We start from the raw sequence: 11,538 nt of genomic DNA on the forward strand, positions 1-11,538 counted from the left end.
CTTACAAAATAACTGCTCAAGGGTCATTTGCCTCCCTGACCATCCAGCCCAGCAGCAAAAAGAAGAGCAAGTGAATAGGTAGGTGCTTTCAGCATATGAAAACCACAGCAGGCCAATTAAACACAAGGACTTTGATCTTTCAGTGAAAAAAATTGTTCTTAAGACATTCATGTGGGGATTAAAAAAGTTTCTTACTTCTGCCTGTAAACTTAAAAGGATCATGAATTTTAATTTTATTTTTAAAGGTTTTATTTACTTAATTTTTGAGCTGTGAAATAATAGCAGGGAGACAGTGTAGGAGACCACCTGGAGAACCAACCCAAAAGATTCTAGGCCTGACTTTAAATGACTTCTCAATTTTCACAGCGTGGCTCCTCTCTCCCGCAGTTTATAAAAAGGGGGTTGGGGATCATGTGGCTTTCTATAGTACTCCAGAAGCTACAGTTGAACATTTTACCTTCCAGGCATGCACTGTAACTGAACACACACAAAGTGTCAGCGTATTTTATTTCATATAACTGCTTCACTAAATTCTTCTTTCTGGACTAAACAGGTCCAAATTAGCCTTTTACTCTAATTTAAAAGTGTATTCACAGTGTATTGTTTCAACACTGGCCATATGATACAAGTTGCAGAGCACATCTATGCAATTTACACTTACAAAGCAAGCTCTGGTAATATACTACAGTTGGGTTATCTTCATCAGATTAGATATTGAATATTTTCCTCACAACAGCAACAAACTTATCATCTGTTGGTGGCTTCCTCTGGCTGCCAGGCTGTAAGAATTTTTTGATTGTTGGAATGTTGCTGATTCTTCCTTTAAAAGCCTGTAAGAAGCAACAGCAAAGCCAGTGAGATTAAGGAAATTATAATTCCATCCTTTATAGTTTAAAGATCAGGTGACTTGGATTTTTACTTGTCAGACATTCTTAGTAAACAGAAAAAGTTAGTAGCTTTTTATGATCTGTAATGCTGTTGCTATGCATTAATTTCCCAGAGAGGAATGGGAGAATTTAATATTAAAAAGTTAAGATTCGTCTTGTAAAAAGTGGAAGAAAAAACCCCACATCCTGTATCTCAATCCTGCAGATATGTTTGAGGGGAAAAAAATAAAAAAAAGCAAGAAGGACAGGAGTATCTCAGTGCAAAGCACTACAGAAGTCAAGGCATACTAAACTTAACTGCTCTTTGTATACAATTTCTTAAAAGTTTAATTTTGCTGGCAAAAAGCAAAGGACAGGAACTGGAGACACACCAGGCCACAGACTTTCCTTCCAATGTTATTGCTGTGCTTGAAGACATGGAAGTAGCCATTAAAGGACCAAATTGGTAGCACTAGTGAGTGAATTCCTGCCAGCTGAGAACAGCTGGGAAAAGCAGAACTGAAGAAAGGTGAGTCTCCAGCAGCTCTGGGACAAGGCAGTGCACTGAGTGTAGGTTTTTGTAGTCAGTCCAGAGAAGTGTCAGTACTATGGCTCAAAAGATGCAAATATCAATTAACTTTTAACAACAGTCAGTGAAATTTGTTTGTTACCTTCCCTTCCATATTGACACCAGATGATTACTAACCTGAAGCAAAGGGAATCCAGACAGTACATCAGGCTTACATTCTTCTGCCATTAAAATGGCTTCCAGCAGATGGACATCTGCCCAGCTTAATTTGTTGCCAACAAGATAATCCTGTCCATGATCTTTTAAGGCCTATAAAGTATGAACAAATTAAAAAAATAATAAATCAAATGGGATGTAAAAAATTTATCTAGGTATTTAATTGCAGAGAGATTTCTAAAAAAACACAGCAGAGCAAAGCCATGCAAGAACCTATTAAGTTAGAAAGTGATAAATATTCTTTAAAGAAAAAAAATTAAACCAGAATTCATGTTTCAGTGTGTATGATCCCATCTCTCACTCTGACCTACTGCACCAGGTAGCTGTATACCATGTACGGTACCACAAGAAAGACTTCATCACACAAAAGAAACAGGACTAAAGTAACTGGAAGAGGTAGTCAGGCCAGCTTACATGTAAGCACATCTGAAGTTTTTAAGAAAAAAGTTAAGTGAATTTCCAGATGTTTCAGCAAAATTTGAGACTGCTGATTACAGCGTGAAATATGTCCAGAATGAAGGAATATAACCTTCCCCCCTTTATCCTATAAGGAAGGGGACTCCTTTATGGCAAACTGCTGATGCAAGAATCACAGCCTGCCAAAGCCACTAACAACTGTAGTAGACAAGTTGAGATGAAGGTTGCAGCACAGCTTCAGAGCAGCTACCACCTCTCCAGCCTACCTTTGTCCTAAAGATATACCCTCCTATCAGGAGCAAGAGAAGGGTGTCTGTGCCTAAATCACACCAAGACTACTCTTAAGTAAAACGTGCAGTAAGACATCAGTCTGTCGCTCTGGAAGCCAACTGCTTCTCCAGGCCCATCTGCCAGTTCTACCATAGAGCAGCAACCATGGGCAGAGTCACAGCTGATACCTTCACGTAGTTATTTCCTACACTGCTCAAACAAGGTCCACGACAGCTTATCAGACTGGGTGGAAATTCCCAAACATAGCATTGGAATCTGCAGGGCTTTATATTGTCTTTTGCTGCTCCGTCTGGCTGCTGAGTGTTTGAAGTGAGCACTCACAGCTAGGTATGTTTCCTGTCAGCTTGCTGAATGGCTAACACATAGACTGCAAACCTTGATAAGCTGAATCAATGGACACCTTAAACAGCTGGTACAGAAAGAAAATTATTAACCATTTTAACAAAATTAACTAGGCTAAAATCATGGAAAAGTTCAGCTGTGTCTTTTCCATAACCAAACAAGGATTACTTTAAAGACTCTCCTACATGGGGCATACATATTAAAACATATCACAACAGTAATTTATGCCACCTAGGCACAGGCTCAGAGAATTTTGGTGCATTTTTTAATTGTTTAATATCTTAAAATACATATCAGACTTCTAATCTTTGAAAGATTAGTGTGTGTAATCAATACCTCTCAGCACAGCCCTCCATTGATATGGCAGTGGATATATATGAACTCTGATTACAGAAGTGCTGGATTATGTAATTTACATCATTATTTTAAAGGGCAGCCTCTGTGGATTTTGTTTGTGCAATTTAAGGCTCTAATAAAGTGGGACATGAAATTGCATCAAGTTCTATGTTTTTTTTAATGGACTTCAGCTGCCTGGTAACCAAGTATTCAAGCTGGAAACCCAGCTGAGCTCTGAAACAACACAGCTTTGTACCCTTGGCAGATGTCTGAAGAGACCACTATGCCCTGAAAAAGCACTAGTAGAAAGTCTGCACAGCACAACCACACGTGGTACAAAAGGAAAAGTTACAAACAGAAGCAAACTTGTGAGAGGAGGATCACCGCTGGCTCAATTCAAACAGGAAAATTTTAACACACACAAAATTTAAAATAGCCTTACAAGAGAAATAAAACAACAGAACAAACAGCAAGTTAGTAGAAAATGGCAGTTGAGTAACATCCAGGCAATGTTCCAGGGAGAAGAAAAGAACAATCCATCCCCTCCTGACCAACTCCTCCCTAGCCAAGAAAGCCTCTCATGTGCTGTAAGGGGATGGCCAGCATACCAATGCCTCCCCCATAGCTCAGGCTCTTTGGAGCATGCTAGACAGTAAATAATTGCTTTATGCTTCCTATGCTACATGTATCCTGCTTGCAGAGCCTCTCTGTGCACACCTAAGGACGCCCAAGTAGCAATTCAAGAGAACGAAAATCATAGTCTCTAAGGATAATATATTTAAGCAATGAATTTAAGGAAGATAGAATTGGATCTTTAGCTGTAAAGCACAAATATATTTAACTTTTTAAAATATATTTAACTTTGAATAACAAGAATAAAGGAGGCTGAGTGGGAGACCTTATCACTCTCTACAACACCCTGACAGGAGGCTGTAGTAGGGTGGGGGTCAGCCTCTTCTCCCAGGTAACCAGACAGGACAAGAGAAAATGGACTCAAGTTGCACCAGGGGAGGTTTATATTACATCTTAGGAAATTTTTGTTCATGTAAAGGGTTGTAAAGCATTGGAGCAGACTGTCCAGGGAATTGGTGGACTCACCATCCCTGAAAGTGTTTGAGAAACATGTGGATATGTCACAGGAAGACACAGTTTAATGGTGAATATGATGGTGGTGCTGGGTTGACAACTGGACTTAATGTTATCTTTAAAAGGTCTTTTCCAATCTTAACAAATCTATAACACATTGCACTTCCAGAAAATAAGTACTGAAGGCTGGCACAAGTATGGAAATGGTGCATTTAGGCAAAACACTGGGAGCCATCACCACTAAGCTAGGTTGGAAAAGAAGGACAGCAAAGAGAACCAGTACTGAAACCAGCCAAAAATTATTTTGTGGCCCTCTTTTCACATTGCTGGATACTGGCTCCATTTATCCAGATACATTTCTAGAGTTGTGCTGTCACTTGCCTTGTGGAAAGTACCTGTGTGGGGATGGGGGAGTAGGGTGGGAGTGGGGTAGGAGGGGGAGCCTTTAACTCACTGTCTTTGGGAATTACTGGTGATTTATCACTTACCTTTTCATAAACAGGAAAGTACCTGGTTGTAGCTCGTTCAATGATTAAGGCAAGATTCTTTTCTTTTGTATCAGCTGGTTGAAAAGGGAGATACATGATCATTCCCATTAGGTCTGTGGTTCCCTCCACGTACATATCAATCCTGAAACAAATATTTCCGTTTGACATATACCATTCAAACTTTCCATTTTGGTTATTTTCCTGAAATACAACTCTGAAGTGAGACCTTATCTCACTGAGCAAAATGTTTATTAGTGAATGTAATGTAAGACACTGGTTTATTTTCTTGGTTCTTCCACTTTAAGAAAACTTCCAGTTTTTTTTCAAAGCACAAATTGTCAAACAGGCTCAGTATATACAATAAGCAAGATAAAAGGCTGCAATTAATGTATTTAAAGTTGAATTCATGCTCTTTTCCATTGATAATCTATTCATTTATGCTGTGGGAAAAAAAGACTGAATATGCAAATCACTTTAGGAAAAAAAAAAATAGTTCTGAGGTCTAATCATGAGAGGATGCTGGCTACCAATTGCCAGTCCATAATAATTTTCATAATCTCTTGAGCTGCCCTTCCATTCTCACAAAATAATCCCTCTACAGTAAGTGACAGTCTGTTAGGTGTACTCACCTTTAGGTGTAGATACTTCACAGCAACATTCTTCCTGTAAATGTTAACAATCATGGAGGGGTGTTAGTAAGTGCTACACTGTTACCATACCAGGCTCTTTCCTTCAGGTCCTTCCCATAGAGGTTGTACTTTGCTGCAATGTAGCTCAGGATGGCTCTGGTCTGCACCATCTTCATCCCATCAATCTCCACCATGGGCACCTGCTGAAACAGCAGGACTCCATCTAGGGAAGAAAAAGGAGCAAGCTACTCAGGCTGCTGAAGTACTACACTGAAAATAAGGAAGAACCCTGGTAAGAGACCAAGAGATTTCTAATTCTCAGGGATGAAAGCATCCACAAGGAAGCAGCTCTTCTTTACAGGTCACATGATACTGCAGGTCCTAAAAAAATACCTCCTGTTGTTCTTTTGTTATATTTGTGTGACTTTAAGTTTAGGGCACAGTTTACAGACTCACCATTGCGCAACTTTTCTAAGTCTTCTTTTGTTTCTATGAATTCTTCCTCAAACTGAAAAGCAAAAATAGAAAGCAACAATGTCACTCCAAAGGCAGTGGAGAAGTGGAAGGAAGTCTGGCCATTAGAATCCACCTCTCCACACCATTCTCCATACTTTCCTCATTGTGTTGGCCCTGTTGAGGAATCCATTCAGCGCCAGTAGCTGCAGTTCCAGCTCATGGAGCTCTGGGAACCCATGGCAAGAGCTGGGAACTGCCTCCCTTTGCACAGCAAAGGGCTCGGGACCTGTGCCACTGGCCAGGTGAGACACAGCAGGAGCCCATGACCCCAGAACCTTCACTTAGAGTGTGAGGGTATAAAAGGGATTTCCCTTGTTCCGGGTCCTTCCCTGGAGACACAAGCTCAACCTCTGTTGTTGCACCACAATTAAATTATTTTAAGGACTGATGGAGAGGCTCCTGGATGGTCAGACAGGAAAGTTTCCTTAACAGACCTCCTACTTCATCTCTGCTCCAGCAAATAACCCAAGACTTTGGTGTCCCCAGCCCCACAGGACCCTACAATGCCTTATGCTCCAGAAAGAACTTCCTCATTATAAAGACCAGACTTATCTGCATGAACCATAAACAGATACCAAATCACTCACTTAAAAAGCAGCTGATGCTACATGAAATATTGGGAAACTTTTTGTAAATTATGCCTCTCTTGCACAGCATTTATCTCACTCCTTAATCTAATGGATTTTTTTTTTTTGAATGAGGACATTTGAATATGACAAGATCTTGGTTTCCTCAGCACTCATGCTCTTTACATTCTCTGTCAGTAACATTCTCAAGTGAACACCAATTTAAAAAGCCTTTTATTTCCAACAGAATATAAATAGTTTCAAAAAAACATACTCGAACAAAAACTTAATGTAGAAATTAGGATGGCCTTCACCTGATGTGAACCTAGACAGATCCACTAACACTGCTTTTGGGGCAGATCTGCTGATTTATCCTACGCAGATCCTGACCCAAAGAACAAAAGGCACTTTGTTTAGAGAAAATGTTCAAAAGTTTTCATGTGGTATGCATGGTCTTTCAGTGGAAAAAACTCATGAGATACAGGGAAGTTATGAGCATTGAGAAAAAGTCACAGTTTTGTCTGTAGTAACAATTTACAATTTCAGCTTAAAGTATGTTTCAAAAAATGACACCCATCAATTCTCTTTGAACTTTAAAATATTTTTACTGTGCAACTACTGCTCAAGGAATAGATGAAATACAACACAAGAGTGTATCACTCAATCTAAGCATTCTGCATCACAATATGTGATGATGTGCATATCCCTAAGCACAGGTGCAATTGGGAAACCCTTCCAGAGAATACCTATTTTAATCAGAAATCACTTTATAAAAAAAAGGTACAAACCTCAACACCAGCTGCTGCTAGCAGCCATCGGATTGACTCCATCTTCCCCCTTCCCTTGGTGTAGTGCAGCTTGGGTTTGCCCGCCATGACTTCAGAGTTCTTGTTTCCTGATAAAATCAAGATGATAATCTTATAGGAAGCATGCTTTAAATTAGCATTTTGAATGTTCCACTCCAAATTACTAAATACAGTTGGATGAACGTGAAAGTAGAAGAATAATCAAGTCCTACACACTTGTGCTTGATGCAAACAAGTTTCCTGTGGATTCATGGAATAAAAGAAAAACTACACACTACTAGAATGTCCAGCCATTCAACCCCATCATGACAATAAACATCTCCTAAATAATACATTATTATAGTTTTCACAGTGTACTGGAGCTTTACAACCAAAGCAGAATTGTAGGGTATTTTTAACATTTTTAACATTTTTAACCTTGCAGTGATGCAATCTCTTCAGTAGATGTTGGGTTTTGTCACATATCATACCATACTTGAAAAATGTACTGTAGCAAATGAATAGTATTGCAATAAAGTAGATGAGACTCAGTTTCTTTATGAAGGAAAAGCTGAATCTTTATTGCTTAGGTCATATTTTATAGGATTCTCAGAAGGCACTGTGTTAGATCTACTTGGCTAACAGTGACACTCGGTTCATTGGTCAGTAAATGGCATTTGCATGTCTATTAAATGTCTCTGTTCCTGGATTATTTACCTATCTTCTTCACTGATTCTCATGGGATCAATTTCTTGTTTTTGCAGGTGCAAACTTATTTTCCTCAGAAGAATAAATTGTTGTGCTAACTGACTTTCATTCTTATGATTTTTTCTCCTGGGAACAATAGATTAGCTGTTAGCTGCACCCAACCAAATTAACAGACCTAAACCATGATATTATATGGCCTTTCTTTTATAAGATTTCTACCTGTCTGCAACAGAATGGCTTCCAAAAAACACCAAACTAGGGTCACCAGCACTATTTTAGTTTCTCTCAGATGACAATTCAGAGCCCTGTGCTCCTGTGCCTTTACAAATATGCTTTTAAAAGCAACATATTTCACCAGGCTTACTGCATTCCCTATTTAGCTAGTTCTACTACAGTGAAACTGTAACAGGGATTTATATTCTATCTGCACTGAAAACTTCAAAATCAAAAACCAAACAGATGTTTTGGGACTGACTTCTGTTGGGCAGATAAGGCCTGGGCAATGCCCTGGCAGCAGGGGGCTCAAGTCAGCCCATGAGATGATGGCACTGGGATGAAACACTTTGTTCTTTCAAATTTCCCTACCATGTGCAGTCACATGCAATGTGTGACATTGGCAGCTGATGTGAGCTTGCCTGATGCTGGAAACAAAGCTAACACTGTACTCTTATCACTAATGGGTCACAGAAGAATGAAGCAAATTTCACAAGAAGACAAAGGCACAGACTAAGAGAATGCTTCATTGTTAAGCCAAGGCTTTATCTGCTCACAGGGAGGCTTATTTATGCTTGCATAGTCTTCACAATACATAGCTGAGCCACAAAGTAAAAATTTTGGTCATAATCCCAAGGCATCAATAAAGAGGCACAAACATTACAACAGCGACAGGGGAGACTTCATCCTTGGCCCTCTCCACTGAAGTCCTTTGTGTTGGGCGCTATCCTCCACAGACTCCACAGCACACAGCCATCACTTTATTAGGAACTGGACTCACAGGAGAAAGAGGTGCCCCCATCCAAAATGCAGGTCTTCCAAAACACTGCCCAGCTTCCACCTAGCCATGGCAGTGTCTGTGTCTCCAGGCACCTCAGTCTCTTGTAGCAAAGTTCTCCTGATGCAAAAATAGGTGCTTGGCAATAGATTATGTCTTGAGTGGAGCTGGCACCTAACCTAGTGCTGCTTGATGCCTAGCTAGATTCCTGATGCCTGAACAGCAGCAAGGCACTCAAAGAAGTGACCTGGCACAGTTCCCTTACCAGGCCTTACACACATAAGGCCACGACCTACACTTCACCTCCCCTGTATGACTTACACTATAACAAGTAAGAGAGTTCCTGACCTTCTCTGCTTCAAAAATACTTAATTCCCTGATGCTCAGAAAGTAGGTGTTGGTCTCAACTTCATCAGAGAGGAGAACTGCACTAAACCCTCACAGACGGGACAAACTAATCTCCAGCACATGGGATCAAGGCTGAGGAACACGCTATAAGGACAGGTTAGCAAAAGCATAAAAAGCAAACATCCTTGGTGTTTCCACAAAGCAGAGCTGGAGCTAATAAAATTCAGAGCCCCGATTGCCAGACTCAACTCAGTGCTCCACTCAAAACAGCCAGGAATATCTTCCTGCAAATGCACTGCCAAAGCTCTGAGTTTGGGGTTTAGGCTGAACGCTTACATAGGGCTTCAAACTATTTTGGTAACTCTGTTATGGCTCTGTAATGAATATCCATTTGTAAAATAGTGAGTAGTGATAAAAGAGTCGAAAATTGGTAACCTGTCTTTCTTGAATAGCAATAATGGACCTGAAAATTAATCACAAACTTTCTCGATGTTTTGGTGCATCAGACCTCCCTTGGACCACAGCCACGCAGGTGTCGGAGAGGCAGCTACCGCTGTGATCGCTGTGTTAAATTTGGTCCAAAACAATTCAGGCACCAGCCTTCCAGTGAGAAACAAGCCAAAGAATTCAGCAGCGAGCTCACAATCTGATCCAAGATATGACGCTTTCCTCCTGAGCGGATACGGGCCCCATAGCAGCTCCCTGCAGGCTCTGTCGCTGGGGCCGGTCCCGCCCGGGGCTGCTCCTCAGGACGGCGGGACAGCAGCGCTGCTCCGCCCTCCTCGGCTCCGGCCGCCCTAAGGCTGCAGCTGCTCCAGCGCGGCTCGGGCCAAGGGCACATCCGAAAAGCTTCCTAACACCGCCCCAGCTAGGAGCAGTGTCCGGACGAGGGGAAAGGCAAAGTATTCCCAGAGATTGCAAAACTTGCACTCCAAAGAGCAGTTCCGCTTGCCCGCTGATCCTACCCAGAGCCAGACACAACCCCTCCTGCGCCCAGCCACCCGCCCGCCTTGGTCCCTGCTGCGGGAGGGAGGCTGGGGAATAACCCCGGACAAACTCCCCGGAGCAGCACGGCAGGACGTTCCTCGAAGGCCAGCCGGTCTGTCACGCACCTCGCCCTTCGCCCTCCGGGCAGGGACCCTGGTCCCGGCAAAAACCACACACCGCACCCCGCCGTGACCCCCGCCCGCCGCCGCAGTACCGTCTGTCCGGGCCGCTCCTCCGCCACAGCACCGCTACGGTACCGAAACAGCTCCGACACGGCTCCGACACGGCTCCGACACGGCTCCGAAAGAGCACGGAAACAGCGCCCGGCCCTGCCGACACACGCCGCTCCCGCCCCGCGGTGCGGCCGCTCCTCCCTCGGCCGCCGCCGCCGCCCCGCCGTGCCCACCGCCCGCCCCGCCGGGAACAGCCACCTCCGCCGTGCCCCTGCACTCCTGCGGGGAGTAAACACTTCATTGAGAAAGGATGTGCTTTTGATCTTTGTATCATAGAGCCTGATCAACAAGAAAGAAGTTTTAATTCGTGGAACAGAGAGCAGCTACCAAACGAGGTTTAAGTGATATCCTGCTACGGGAAAGAGAAATTACTTGTCAGGAGAATTGCCTTGTTTAGGGTTGAACATATTTTAACGATCTCAAACCTAGGGGGAATTTAGCAAGGCTTGGAAAGAAGGATGTAACTCTTATAGTGGATACATAAAACACAGAATTTACGAACCACAAAGGCAATTGGCAGAACTGCCAAGATTAGGACGAAACTAATAAAGCCCACTCAGCAACTGTGCTGAGATCAGCTCTGACTGGGCAAAAGGTTAATTGCAGCAAGGAGGGATTCCCACACCACTGACTCACAGCCCATCATCTCAAGAAACCCAACTCAAAAGAAGAGAAAGACTGAGCATGCAGACCAATTAGTATGAGAAGAGGGAGAATCATTAACCTATAGAAGAGAGAATACTAATTATTAAGAGAACTAAACAACTTGTAATCAATGAACATTAATGCCTTTGCTTGCTAAAATGAATAAATAGTAAAAAGTTGTCCTTAATTTTTGGAACCACCAAGCAACCAAGCTTGCACAACACTGAAATTAATAGTCAGTGTCTCTCTTAAGTGTGTAATTGCTGGTTTGTTGCTCACTGGGTAACAAACCCAGATTTTCTGGACATTTCCATTGGGCTGGCTCCAAGGCAGCTGCACCTCAGGGACATGGCCAGGACACAGTGAGCAGGAGACAGGCATGGAGGCCCCAGATAACCCATGATGTGACCGGGGAGAGGCTGGGCCGGCAGCCCCTGTGTAAAGGATGCCAAGCACACCTTGTGCCAGGGGCTCTGGCTCTCTGTGGTTGAAAACTGGGATCCTTGTGGGGGATCATGAAACCATGGGGCCAAGTCTGCAGCTCATCCTGGCATAGAGT

The 11,538-nt window shown here is 42.6% G+C and overlaps 1 protein-coding gene across 2 annotated transcripts; it reads right to left on the minus strand.

Moving 5' to 3' along the window:
• Nucleotides 1-490: 490 nt before the first annotated feature.
• LOC111925889 (glutathione S-transferase) lies at nt 491-10,506 on the minus strand. 2 transcript variants are annotated; one of them, XM_086876037.1, is made up of 7 exons: nt 10,316-10,506; nt 7,071-7,177; nt 5,657-5,708; nt 5,291-5,423; nt 4,572-4,713; nt 1,573-1,704; nt 491-830 (listed from the first exon to the last, which is right to left on the minus strand). In XM_086876037.1, exons 2-7 carry the CDS (start codon nt 7,155-7,157, stop codon nt 708-710), a joined length of 669 nt encoding a protein of 222 aa, XP_086732163.1. In that variant the 5' UTR covers nt 7,158-7,177; nt 10,316-10,506; the 3' UTR covers nt 491-707. The 2 variants fall into 2 exon arrangements, with proteins under 2 accessions (XP_086732163.1, XP_086732164.1); XM_086876038.1 differs by having other exon boundaries at nt 10,227-10,457.
• Between the last annotated feature and the right edge of the window lie 1,032 nt (nt 10,507-11,538).

This window comes from Cyanistes caeruleus, chromosome 2 (assembly GCF_971803275.1).
Source record: "Cyanistes caeruleus chromosome 2, bCyaCae1.hap1.1, whole genome shotgun sequence".
Classification (NCBI taxonomy): domain Eukaryota; kingdom Metazoa; phylum Chordata; class Aves; order Passeriformes; family Paridae; genus Cyanistes; species Cyanistes caeruleus.